Source organism: Tupaia chinensis, unplaced genomic scaffold (genome assembly GCF_000334495.1).
Source record: "Tupaia chinensis unplaced genomic scaffold, TupChi_1.0 Scaffold000104_1, whole genome shotgun sequence".
Classification (NCBI taxonomy): Eukaryota; Metazoa; Chordata; class Mammalia; order Scandentia; family Tupaiidae; genus Tupaia; species Tupaia belangeri.
Window position 1 is genome coordinate 1,988,158 of NW_006159568.1, and position 13,982 is coordinate 2,002,139.

The 13,982-nt window shown below is 55.6% G+C and overlaps 1 protein-coding gene across 1 annotated transcript in view; it reads left to right on the forward strand.

Moving 5' to 3' along the window:
- The window catches only part of SHB (SH2 domain containing adaptor protein B), a gene marked incomplete at its 5' end in the record, with an annotated part of 162,259 nt that extends 150,937 nt beyond the window's left edge, over nucleotides 1-11,322 (forward strand). The window contains 1 exon segment of the mRNA XM_014586009.2: nucleotides 8,902-11,322. Within this exon segment, the coding sequence (XP_014441495.1) occupies nucleotides 8,902-9,085 (184 nt within the window).
- Nucleotides 11,323-13,982: the final 2,660 nt, after the last annotated feature.

Below are 13,982 nucleotides of genomic sequence, written 5' to 3' on the forward strand. Positions count from 1 at the left end.
TCAACCCCCAGGGGGAATGGTCACGCCGCAATCCCTTCTCCTCCATTCTCCTCTCGGGATCCACACACACACACGTGCCGTGCCCGGCGTGAAGCCACCGGGTCTGGGACGCGAACCACAGTCGGCTACATGGGAGTTCGGCGACATAGCCATTACGCTAACTGCTGGTCCCAACAGCCTAATCTTGATCCAACATCCACACTTCCACTAGAGGTTCCCCTGCGCCCTCACAGCAGCTGTGAGCGTGGACTCTATTCCAATGGCCACTTCTGAGATGAGGGCAAGCACTGCTGACTGCCAAGTGCTATGGCTGAAAGTTGGGGTGGGCTGTCTGTCGTGGAGGGCTGTCCATCCTGGACGGCTATCATGTGCATTGTGGCATGAGTAGCAGCATGGCCACCTCTCACCAGATACAGTAGCACCGGGTCTCTAGACGCCCCCTGGAGGTGGGGAGAGCATAGAATCTCTTGAGTCGAGAGCCACAGCTCTGTGGGACTACAGGCTGACAGGGTTGTCCTCAGTAGAAAGGGACCACCCTTGGCTGGCAGGGGTTCTGGCATGGCACTGGCACAAGCGTAGGAAGCCTGCCTCTGTCCTTATGCCCAAGCCCAGGGATGCAGTGTGGCCAGTGTCATGCCCGTCTTTCTCCCCCTATGAGAGCAGCCATCCTACCCCGCCTTATTCCCCGTGGCCAGTGGGTAGCCCCCACCCAACCTGGATGTCCTTCATTGGCTGAGAACTTCAACCGGAAGAACCCCTCCACTTTGTCCAGATGTGGATGCTGAGGTCCGAGGACAAGGGACTTGACTTACCTTGCCAGTGACATCACTGGGACCACAGTTCAAGTCCAGGCACTTGACTTCAGTCCAGAGCTTAGGCCCATCCCAGTGGCCACTGCATGCCCCACCTGCAGTTTCCCATGCACTTGGCAGAGCCCAAGGGCTGATTGGAACACTGCAGGGGACCTCAGAAGTCAACTTAACCCCCACCCCCCAAGCATCATCACCCTCCTGCTCACACCTCCAGGAATGGGAGGCTCACTGCCTTTGCTTTAAGCCCTGCTGGACCAGCCAGGTGGCATGGTGGTTGAGGCAACTAGATTCCCACTGGCTGACTAAACGTCCGAGTCCTGGACCCAGCAGCTTGAAAAACACACCATGCATGTGTGTGTGCATGCCCAAAATTCTGAAGAGAATAGAGAAGGGATTGTGGCATGATCACTCCTGGGGGTGATTTCTCCCTCTGCCTCTACCTCTGCCTCTCCCCCTCTCTCTCTTTCCTGCAAGTGCATGTACATTATAGTAAAAGTTGGGAAAAAAAAAAAAAAAACACCTGATTGTCTGACACTTTATTGGTATTCTAAGAAAATTTCTCAAAATGGGTTCATTTTTACCTACCTGCTGCTTTGTGTGCAAAAACAAGCCTTTCATCTCTAAGTGTTCACCGAGAGAACCACCCGCCAGTTCTCCGGCCTGGAGATGGCTTTTTGTCATGATTTACGGTCGGCCTTCACCCCAGGCCGCCAACTCAGAGCTTGAGGAATGCTCAGGCGTCTCAGGAAGGCTAATCGGTGCTGTTGCGTTTATTGAAAGTCTAATTATTTGGCTGTAAATCAAGCCGTCGGGCTCAGCAGCGTTTCCATTGAGACATCCGTTCATGATAACTTGGTGTGTGTCTCGGGCCTGTCATGGGGAAGGCTGTTTGGAAAGGTGGTGACAGGATGCAGGTGCTGGCCACATGGCCTCGTGGGCCCCTTCATCCCAGCTCCTTGACTCCTGGGACCTCTCAGCTGGAGGGGGCCTCGGTGCCCCCACCCCACACTTTCCAGAGTCATGCAGTCACTCAGTGAGTCACCAGCAAGGAGGACTCACACCCTGTCCCCAGCTCAGGGAGCCCTGGGGACACGCTCCGTGTGGCCAGGCAGTTGCTTCTCCTCAACCCTTGTCTTCTCATCTGCACAAGGGCGTCTCACATATACCGCCAGCCCTGCTAGCCAGTGTGGGTCTAGGAAGCACATGGGGTCTTCCCTTCCATGGAGGAGACAGGCCAGGTCCTGAGCAGGTGGGATCTGCCCAGGTTCAGGGTGAGCAATCAGACCCCAGAGGCGAAGCGTTGGAATTCTGGCTTCAGGTGACTGCTGTGAAGCCGCTCCTCTCGCGATGTTAGGTGGCATCTGTAGAGAGGGGACCCAGGTCCAGACCAGGACACTGAGTGTGGGATTCTGTGCTTCCACCAGGACTCAGCTGGGCCCCTCCTTCTCTGCTGAGCACCATGCTAGAAGGACAGCAGCCTTACTTTCTCCTCGGGGGTCCCAGATCACCCCTTTTTCCGTCTACCATGAGGGGAAAATGGAGTCAAATATTTGTGTGGGAGGCTGACAGCCAACTCAGGCTCTGCCTGAGCTCAGCGGACTTGCGTCCAGGTTCACTCCTGCTTCCGGGGTGGTGCAGCCCCAGTCAGGTCGCTTGAGCTGACTTTGTTTGTTCATCTGTAAATCGGGCCCAAGGACACCTGCACATGGGCTGCCTGAGGAAGAGCAGCCACCGCAGAACAGCAGGTCGTGCTGTGCTTCCTGCTCCTCTGCATCTGGGAGGGTCATCCCGTGGCAGAAGTGAGTGCAGGAAAAAGACAATCAGGCTCAGAGCCTCCTTTTATAACAAACCCGCTCCCACGTGGCCTTGTTCATTCCCAAGGAGGTGTTCCCATGACCCAGTGACCTCGCTAGACCCCTCTTCTTCCTGTTGTTAGGATGGAGATTAAAGGTTTGGGGGGGCAGCAGGTGGTATAGTGGTTATGTTGCTGGCCTCCCATGACCAACCATGGTTCAAGTTCTGGACCTGGTGGCTTGAAAATCACACTGGGTGACTTCTCACTTTCCCTCTTACTGTCTCTGTCTGTCTTCTCTTTCCAGCAAGTTCACACACCTCTTAAAGAGTTTAGGAGGGGATGGCCATTTAGACCAGCTCAGTGCCTGGTGCCCGGGAAGGCCACGCTCTGTACTGGCAGTAGAGAGTACAGGGATTGGTTGTCCCTCCACCCACGGACGGCCTTTGAGTGGAAGGACGACCAGCTGCAGGCTCAGGTGAACCCATTTCCTCTGTGTGTGGATCTCACCACCAGGTCCTGCACAGCAGTCCCAGAGGGCAATGTCTTTGCCTTCTCCCACATAAATATTATATGCGAGTATTTTTAAGTCATTTCATCATGAAAAGCAGCAATTTAACATAACTATTATCCAGGATTCTTCATGAAATATGCATCAAGCAATTAGGTCTAAAAGCGAGAGGTGAGGCCGCGCACCCTGCTCGGCGGCCGGCAGCTGTGGGCTGAGTGATGTTTTATTAAAGCTCGTGATTAGGCGGTGAGGTGGGGCCTGTTATTAGCCCCCCCCCTTTGATAATCCTGGTGATGAGGAGGTGCTTTTTGTGATGATAATGAGCGATCTGAGCGCAGCGACAGCCCCTGCACCCCAGCCTCTGCCAGTCTCACAGGACTCATTACACAGGTCACCCGGCAGAGACACCCCTCATTGCGACTGCTCTCACAAGGTGTCCTATCAAAGGAGATCTTGTAGGCAGCACCTGGACGTTCCCGGGCCCTGCCTGCCCAGGGGGTGCAGCTGTGGCTCGCCGACTTGCAGGGGGTGCAGCGTGCTCTGCCCAGAGTCGCCACCTAGCGCCAGACACGTGGGCCTGGGCTCTGGCTTCAGCCCAGCACCCCTAGCTGTGTGCCTTTGGGCTCAGCCTTGCACTCTCTGGCCTCAGCTTCCTTCCACGTACCCCAAGGGGGATGAGAGGAGATGGCCCCAGGCCGCTTCTAGCTCTAAAAACATTCTGTTGGGAGCCACCACGGCTTCCCCGCGCACACCCCTTATTGATGTACCCCTCTGTTCTCCATGGGTTTTCCTTGTTGCCCATTTTATGTTGGGTGTCATCTTTTCCATCGAGTTGAGAGTCATTCATGCCCTCTCTGACAGCCACTTTCAAATCTTCAGCTGCCACTGGGTGGCATCCCTCTCTGAGGGGACCTTGTGCCCAGTCAGGATGTATTGCTACATCATGTGTCCCGGGGATCGTGGATGAGGCAGAACCTGCTTGCCTCTTAGTCGAGAATTAGCACATAGTCTTGGAATCCCCAAACCTGCTGTGGGGGGTTTCCACTCTGCCTCTGTCAGGGAGCTGCTCCGGTCAGGATGCAGTTCCCGATCTCTGGGAGGCCCCGTCTGTGTGTGCCACATGTGGTCCTTCACTTCCAGCCCCTCTGCTGCCCCTGGCCTACCACAGGCCCTGCATGGTGGGAACAGGCTCAGCCTGGAGGAGTCATTTGCTCAGGGCCCAAAGTCCCTCACTCATCACTCTGCCTGGCCTACCTGGAGCAGGGTGGGTGCCTCCCTAGTGTACGAGGTCAGGAGCCTCCTTTTATAAGGAACCCACTCCCACGTGGCCTTGTTCATTCCCAAGGAGGTGTTCCCATGTGGGAGGACCCCAGGGGAGACTGCCTGCTGATCGATCTGTGGTCCTGGGCCTTTCACCTCCCCTGGCTGAGCCTCCATGTTCCAGGGGACAAGGGCTGGGGTGGGGGAAGTTGACCCAAGGGAAACATTTAATCCCCATCCTAACACTGTGAAGAGCATGAGCCCGTGAGAGGCCACTGGATCAGGAGGGCATCCCCTCGGGACTGGATTAAGGCCCAGTGGGATTGGGTTAGTTGTAAAAGGGAGCCTGGGGACCAGCAGTTGGCATAATGGCTATGTCGCTGGACTCCTACGTAGTCGCCCGCGGTTCGCGTCCCGGACCCGGTGGCTTAAAACTCACGCTGGGCACGTGTGCGTGCGTGCCCGAGATCCCGAGAGGAGAATGGAGGAGAAGGGATTGCAGCGTGGCCATCCCCCCTGGGGGGTGATTTCTCGCTTTCTGTCTCTCTGTCTGTCTCTGTCTGGCGAGCGCACGCGCCCTATAGCCAAAACCTCTCAAAATAAAATAAAATAAAATAAAATGGGAGCCTGGTTCTGGTTCTGTCCTCTGCAGGAAGGAGTAGGGAGGCAGCCTCACTCCTTCCTTCCTTCCTGCAAGTAAGGTTGCCTCCCTACCCCTTCCCACAGGAAGCCCTCAGGGGCTGAGCAGCAGTTTAAGAATCTAGGACCTTCCAGAATGAAATTAGCCTCCCTCTGGGTCCAGTGGGGGCAGGGACAGAGGCCAGCAAAGCATAAGGACAGCCCGAAGGCAAAAGAAGCTCTGTGCAGCCTGAGCCCAGGGGAAAGGGCCTTTCCTCCAGGAGCCTGCCTCTGGCACAGCCTGTTCCGGGTGGTCAACAAGTAGGTGCTTAAAGCAGTGTAGGTGAATGAGGCTTGTGTAGGAATGGCCAGCAGGCCCAGAGACTCGGGAGAGCCTTGGGGACAGCAGCCCCACCTCGTGTCTTGAGATGACACTGCACAGAACTAACGGTGGCCATTCCCACCCTGTAGCCCTGGGGTGGAGAAGCTTCAGCTGCCACCTTTGGCGTGATCAGCACCATTGCTGCCATGTCCGAGCGGTCCCTTTCTGGAGGGTGTAAGACTGGTTTCCATGCGGAAATGTCACCCTGTTAACCCGTATGAGTTACCCTTAACCTCAGACTCAGGGAGCTCCAGTTCCCTGTCAGCCCCGCTCGGACCAGCCACCATGACCCTCTGTCTCACACCCCCCTACACACACTCTGCTCCTCCAGCTGCAGATCTGTGATTCTCACAAAGCCTGATGACTCCCCACATGTCACCTCACTCAGCCTGCGGAGAGAGGAATGACATGAGGTCATACCCTCCCTTCTCCCGCTCTCCTCAACACACACCCGTTCTCCAGGCAGAGCTGAGCATGTGGACTCTGAGAGCACAGAGCGTTTTCCCTCTTCCCTCTGTTTTCTTTTCTTTCTTTCTTTCTTTTTTTAAAGGTTTTTGTTAGAGCTTGTGTGCGCTCACCAGAGAGAGACAGAGAGAGGGAAAGTGAGACCAGGGATGGCCATGCCACAATCTCTTCTCCATTCTCTTCTCAGGATTGTGTGTGTGTGTGTGCGCGCACCTGGCCTGATTTTCAAGCCGCTGGGTCCATGACTCGAACCACGGTCAGTCATGGGGGAGTCTGGTGCCTTAACCACCATGACACCAGCTGGCCCTCTTCCCACTGGTTTCTTAGACACAATGTTGGCAATCTCTTTTTGAAGGAGGTTGAGGAACGTAACCTCCATAAGTTAGCAAGACGTCGTTTAAACAATCACAGCCCTTTCCAAACTGGCCCAGATTTGTGATCTCGTCAGCACGGTGGGTGGGTGAGTCTCCGCTCAAACATGGTTTCGCTTTTCCTTGAACACACACACCGTTCCTTCCTCACGGCCGAAGTGTGCTTCCTGCTTCTCAGACGTGTGGAGACAATTCTCCAATGAAATGACCCTTCACTGCGGAGCAGAACTTGCCACAGGCTCTGTAATTAGAACATTGCCAGCCTTAAAAAATCTTGATTTAAATTTCAATTCTTTGCAGGAATTATTCTCTTTTGAAATGTAATTGCTCTCCAAACGATTTCCTTTAAGCCGAGGGTGACATCTCTAAATACATTATTATGAGCAGATGTATTGCTCAGTGCCCGCACTTCATTAAGCATTTGTTCTGCCCCTTGGAAGGTGATCCTGGGGCCTGAGTTAACGCACTAATAGAGCGGGCACTGGTAAGCTCTGGAGCCCAGTCCGGGCTGGGAGAGCTGTACTTAGCCCTCCTGTGCCCCTGAGGAGCCACAGAGTGAGAAGTGGAGCCCAGGTATGGGTATGCTGTACGCCTTCTGGGTCCCCGCGGGGAGGCGCCTTTGTTCACCTGCAAGCAGAGCACCTAGGGCTGTTCACAAGTTACCAGTGCCTGGGGACATGCCCTGGAGATGGTGTCAGAGGTCAGTCCAAAGCCCCAGCTTCCTAACTTTCTAAGTGATGAAGCGTTAGTAAACTGGACCATGCTTTAGAAAAACTCTAAAGCTGGGATCAGCAGTTAGTGTAATGGCTATGTTGCTGGACTCCCATGTAGTCGACTGCAGTTCGAGTCCCAGACCCGGTGGGTTAAACTCACACCAGGCGTGTATGCGTGTGTGCCCAAGATCCCGAGAGGAGGATGGAGGAGAAGGGATTGCGGCGTGGCCATCCCCCTTGGGGGGTGATTTCTCGCTTTCTCTTTCTGGTGAGCGCACGCTGCCCTATGGCAAAAACCTCTCCAAAAAAAAAAAAGAACAACAACTCCAAAGCGTGCACAGCCATAGCCGCAGAATGTAATGGCATCCTGAACAGCCAGGCTCGGAGCTGAGTGTGCAGCCTGGGCCAACAGGGGTGGGTGGAGGGGTGAGTGACCCGGTGTGGCAGGAGCCTGGGCATTCAATGGGAAAGGGCCCCTGGCGGGTAGACTATGGCCTTCGCAGAGCAGGGAGCACAAGAGCCCACCCACTGCCCTTTCTTCAGCAGACACTTCAGGCAGCTCCTCCCAGGCGGGTCTAAAGCCAAGCACGGCGGGCACAGAAACCAAGCCCTGCGCCGTGGTGTGCTCAGAGGAACTCGGAGGGTGCTCGGTAATCACAGTGCAGGGAGGCAAGTGCTGACAGAGCCAGGAATGTGCAGCCACGTGAAGGTAGGAGCCATGCTGTGGGAACCTGGAAGACTGCCTGGCAGAGGAAACAGGCTGGACCTTTTATGAGAAGCAAGTTTTCTGAGGGAGATCACTGAGAAGGAGGTTGGGAAAGAGCACACATCTGCCCACATTCCAGTGGCTAACGCTAGTCACAAGACTGGGACCAGCAGATGAGGTAATGGTTATGTCGCTGGACTCCCATGTAAGTCAGCCATGGTTCAAGTCCTGGACCTGGCAGCTTAAAACTCAGGCTGAGCACGTGTGTGTGTGTGCGCGTGCCCAAAATCCCGAGAATGGAAAAGGGACTGCAGTGTGACTACTCCCCCCGGATAGCTTTCTGTCTCTCTGTCTCATTTTCTGTCTCTGTCTCTCTCGCTTTCTGTCTCTCCCTGTCTGTCTTTCTGGCGAGCATACTTGCCCTACAGCAAAAGTCTCTCCTGAAGGAAAAAAAAAGCTAGTCACATGACTGACCGCATGCAAGGGAGGCTGGGAAATGTAGTCCATGACCAGGTGGCTCCTTCCCAGACAATCCCCCTGCTATAGAAGGGGGAAACAATTCACCTTCCATCCCTGTACATTCTGTTTACTCGCCTATAAACTGGGGGAGCTCTGCCCTGCCCACTCGTCATGGAACTGGGGACACGAAGGACTTGCCCCTGCCAGGCAAGGCTTAAACAGTATCTGCACCAGTCGTGGGAAGAGGGGCCGTGCGCTGTTTTTCTTCCTGATGAAGGTCCAGAAGCTCTTAGTACCCCTGGCAGTTGCTGCTGTTCCGAGTCGCGTGCTGGAGTTGGGAGCACTTGGGCGCAGCTTGTCGGCTGGTCTTGGGCCTCGGCGCTGGCTCGGAGGTGCAGCGCACAGCGGCTCTATGGCGGGATCCTTTCTGTCCCCGGCAGCCAGAGGGTCTTGCACTGTAGCAGAAACCTGGCCTGGGTCTCGGTACCAGAGGGTTAGTTCTCAGGGGAACAAGTATGAATACCGATTCGTGGGCTCTTCAGGAAGTTCATGGAAAATGGATCTTATGAAAAAACTAGGCCTGGATTTTACATTTCTTTGCACCAGAATAAACTTGTGCTTTTAATTCTGTTTTCCCACAAGCGTTGTGAAGTCCTCTCTCGTGGGCGTCCAGGCAAAATCGAGCGGGAGGCTCTCTGCCTTGGCGCCCTTCAGCCCTCCCCACCCCGCCCCGCTTCTCCGCACAGCAGCACAATGTGGTCCTGGCCTCTGCTCACCCTCCGACCCTAACGACCTCTGTGTTTCCTTCACAGGAGCAACCAGGGCTTTATGCACATGAAACTGGCCAAAACCAAAGAGAAGTACATTCTGGGTCAGAACAGCCCCCCGTTTGACAGCGTCCCGGAAGTCATCCACTACTACACCACCAGAAAGCTCCCCATCAAAGGGGCCGAGCACTTGTCCCTCCTCTACCCAGTGGCTGTGCGGACCCTGTGAGCAGCCCGGCCCGGCCCTGCTCGGGGACCGAGCCTGAGAGCCGGCCGCGTCCAGTTCGTGTCGTGCGTATGGTACTAGCACACCACTGCATGTCTCTAGAGTGCTGTTGCCACCTCTGGGGGCTGGAGAAGGCCTGGGTAAAGACCGAGGGACGCCTGCACACCCTCCAGCCCCCACCCCCACCCCCTCCTTGAGTTGCTGTGAATTAAAATATTTGCAAATCCAAAGAGATGCCTTCCAGGACGGATGGAGGCGGGGCAGCCCGGCGGGGCGGGACGGGGCGGGGCGGGGGCTCCCTGGGCTGCATCTCTTTGTTCTCCGGCCTTCGAATTCACACCTGTGCCAGGGGCCGAGTTTTCCCACGGGCCCCAAGGCTGCTGGGAGCCGAATGCTGGTGCTATGAGAGCCCAGGAGGCCCGGGGTCCTACCCACTGTGGTATGCGTGTGTGTGTGTGTGTGTGTGTGTGTGTCCCTGTGTGAGGGTGCGTGTGAGCACATACATGAGAACGTGGTCACGCAGACGAATAAGCCGCTATGTGTAGTCACCCAGTGTAATCATTAGGAGAGCTTCCAGGAATCATTGTGCAGTCAAAAAAAGGATTCAATTATTTATGAATAGGGTGTGTAAATAAAATAGTCATTTAATATATAGTCTTCTCCCTTCTGTTATATACCACAGGGGGTCCTGAAGGGGCACTGATCCCACCGCAAGGCATGCCACCTGGGCCTGTGGATACCAAGGCCTGGAGGTGGGGTGGGCGGGGCAGTGGTCCCAGTGCAGCAGGCCCTGGGCACCTGAGCTGGGCATACTGGGACCTGGGCAGAGCAGCAGGCAGACCCGTGATCAGCTCTGGCAGTGGAGGGTCAGGAGCCTGAAACACAGCCAGCAATCGGGCATTCGCTCTGCCTGCAGGAAGGCTTGCTAACCCCCGGGGCACAGTACCGGGCAACTGGGGGGGGGGTGGTCAGGAGCCTCGAACACAGCCAGCAACCGGGCGTTCACTCTGCATGCAGGCAGGCTGTGCTAACCCCCCGGGCACAGCACCGGGCAACGGCAGGACTCCTCCTGTTAGCTGCCCAGCGCCGCCCTAGGAAGCATCTACCCTGTGAGGCAGGGGTGGCTCGGAGGAGTCCCTTGTGTGAGTCGCACCGCTCCCAGCAGCAGGGCAGACTTCGCAGCCACAGCCAGTGCCCTTTCCCTGGCTCTGCATGGCCAGGCTCACCCTGGTCCTCGGGGAGGGCGGCATCCCTACCTGTCAGGGACCCAGCAGGTCTCTCGTCATCCACGTCGCCCCCACACAGATAAAAACACCCATATGCTGGCATGTGTGTACACGGCCACTCTCACCCTGCCCATGACAGGAGCAGGGGCTCTTCCCTCTGGCTGGCATCTACCACAGGAGCAGCCAGGCCCCACGCCATCCTGCCTGCCCGGCTGGTCCAGTGGCCTGGGAGCTGGTGGCTGTCATCCCAGTACATGTGGGAGGAGCACGAGCAGCGAGTCTGGTCGTTAGCAGTAGGACACTCAGCTGCCCGGTTCAAGCCCACCGTGGTGACAAGGCCAGGGAGGAGGACTCGGGCCACCTGTAGACCTGGGCAGGACAGGACTAAATGGCCTGTTCCTACAGGTGGCCACAGGGATCTCAGTGGTCTGTGGCCAAAGCTGTTCCCTTGGTGACCTTTCATGCCCAGTCCACCTCTTAGTCATCCTCCCACATCCTTGATTGTTGGTCCAGGCTTCCCCGGCCGACCATCATTGCCACATGGGCTGTGGCCTGGGTCCAGTCTTCAAAGAAGTCAGTCCCGCCTCTTGGTCTGGTTTGTACTTTCCAAAACATTCTGCGAGCCAAGGGAGCAAGGAGTACCTGGGGGTGTCCCTTTGTTTGGGGGTGGGGAGCAAGCAGTGAACGAGAAATGAGAGGGGCTGGCACTTGTCCAGGCAGAGGTGAACCCAAGGGAGCCCGTGAGAGATGGAGGGCTTGGGGAGGCCACTCCCTGGGCCACGGGGGAATGGTGAGGCCTCACTGGGCACGTTGGGATTGGCCCACAGTGCAAGGCCTTTCTCTGTACATGATCTTCCAGAGCAATTTTCCCCTCTGAAAAGGCTCTGTTGGGGGCCAAGCCGGGCTGCTTCCCCCTGGCGTTGCCTTCGCTCGCATCCCAGCCTTCATCTCGCTGAAGTCTCCCTGGGAAATCCAACCTCCAGCTTCCCGTAGGGACCACAGCCTTCGAGGAGCCAGCTTACAGGATGGGAGCTGCTGAAAAGAATTTCGTTCCTTAATTTTATGAACCTCTCCCTCTTCTTCCTCTCATTGTGACCGTTTCCTCTGCCAGCATGTATTCATGTTTTCTTGGACATCTAACAATGGAAACAGCTTTTCCCTTTCAGAAACGCTCCCCATTCAGGTTACTGGCGTTGGTTTGGGTTTTGTTTTGGCTTCTTTTTTTTTTTTTTTCATCTGCTGCCAATTAATGAGAGAGAAAAAAAAGGAACTGGATTTCTCTGAGGGAGAGAAAAAAAGTTTTTCTTTAAAATAGTGAAAATCTACTAACCTGATATATCATAACAAATTTGGATATCTGCCATAACTTTTAGGAAACTACATATTCTTCTCATAGCATGCCCAGTGCATGACCCTTTTGGTAAGCACTATCTTGAATTTAAAGTTTATCATTTCTTGTACTCATTTCTCAATATTCTTATGGATGTTTACATAATATATTAAAAATAGCTAAGTATTTTTGAAGTAGAGATCTGGAATATAAAACAATAAACAATATTATTTTTTTGGGTTTTGTTTTGGCTTCTTTTTTTTTTTTTTTTTCATCTGCTGCCAATTAATGAGAGAGAAAAAAAAGGAACTGGATTTCTCTGAGGGAGAGAAAAAAAGCTGCCTGCCACACAATACGTCACCCTCCCTCCGCACAGCCCGCAGCCACTAATGGGCCTCCCGGCCCAGAGCCACGGAGGGGGATCTCCTTTCCTTGCTGTTCCCATTATTGACGGTAGTGCCCCAGCCATTGAGCAGCTCTGTCCTTGAGCACAGGAGTCAAGGGCCTTCTGGCTGTCCCCAGAACAATATGGCCTCTGCAGAGAGAAAGGAGGCTCTGGGCACGAGGGCCCGCCTGCCTGTCAGGCCCAAGATGCTGTCAGAAGAATGACCCCAGTGACGTCCGGGCGTGGAGAGGGGCCTTCAGAGCAGCCCTTCACAGGAAAGTCATGGCAGGCTCAGGCTTCAGGAAGGCTGGGCCCTCGCCCAGTGATCCCGGGCCGTGCCCTGGTGAGCAGAGCGAGCAGGAGGGAATCCTGTCAGAGCTTCCAGAAGGGGCCTGTGTGTCAGCCACATGGAGCTCTGCCGGGGAGTCCCAGGACAGTCACGGGACAGTTCTCTGAGACCCTCAGAAGTGGCGAATGTCACTTGACCAGGGCCTGGCAGGGACTGAAGCCAAGGCTTGCCGTTTGCTCCCACGGGCCCTAGGGTCAGTGTATGCAGGCCCAGCACATGGGACAGGCTGGCCTCTGGAGTCACCCGTAGATACTATGAAAGGTCCTGGTGGAACCCAGGCAGGGGCTGGGCAAACTGCTTCGTCCATCTCTTCACCCTTCAGTCAGTTTCCAGCAAAGACCAAAGCAGGCGAGTTGTTGAGAGCGAGCCTGCAGGGCCCACAGTCTAGGATGGAGGAGCCCCTTCCGGAATGCTACAGGGACCTGCTCACAGCCTCCTGTGGGGGTTCGGGGGACCCTCAGCCTCTTCATTGGCCTCTTCAGAGTGCTTATGCTACTTGCAGGAGCCCCGTGCCAACCACCCGCTGCTAAAGCAGCGCGCTGTGAAGTTCAGTCCCGGGTGATGGCTGTAGTGATGTGCATTTAATGTGACGCTTTCCCTCTTCCACTGTCTTGTTGAAATGCACCTCCTTGAACACACACACTTTATATCTTTAAAATGCAACGTGTGCCCCCAGAAATCTGGACTGCCTTCTGCTTGCGAAGCCTGAGCTTCTGCCATCAGCCCCCAAAGGTGGATTGTTACAGGAAAAAGGGAACCTTCCTGCTTCCTCATTCTGAGGAAGACAGAATCCTCATGAGCTCATTAAGTGGAAACTAATTTGTTCAGCAGACTGCGTGCCTGTTGGACCTCGGGTCTGGTGGATACAGAGGTGAGTGGGACCCGGCTCCTGCCCTCAAGAAGTTTCCAGTGTGGAAAAACAAACGGCATCACATATGACACGGACAGCAGTCGGGCAATGCTGGGCCTTGGAGGACGGGTAGGCGTTCACAGGGCGCCCGAGGGGTGGGTGTTCCGGAGGGGTCACAGGTAGTAGGATGACCTGGAGGGATGCAGCCCGCCTTGGGAGGCGATGGCACGGCTCGTGGGTACACAGGGCAATGAGCAGGGCAGGGCGAGAAGAAGGGGCCATCACCCCCCCAGCCAGGGAGGAGCACTTGGACTCCCTCAAGACTCTGGGAGACGCTGGCCCTCCGTTTTCTGGGGGACGTGGATCCTTGCAGAGAGGAGGGCAGGGCACGACTTGTCATACTGTCTCCTGCCATTCGCCTCATTGCCGTCATGATGGTGACATTATGTGGCCTCAGGTCAGAGACACAGATCCACACTGATGGGGTGAAGGGTCCCCAGCATGTTGGGGAGGGGTTCTCTGGTGTTTACCCCAATCCCTGCCTACCCTTGGAGGAATTCACCTGCCTGTTCCTCCCAGTTCCCCAGGCAGTGGTCCTCAGGACCCCAGCAGTTCTTCCTCCACCCCCTCAGACTCAGGCTTTGGTTACCTCCTCCCCTCCACCGCAATGAGCAGACTCCATACCTCGTCCCTGGGGCCACTCAGAGCACCAACACCCGTGCAGCACTGTGCGAGGGAGGGCAAAGCCCTGGCATGGGGC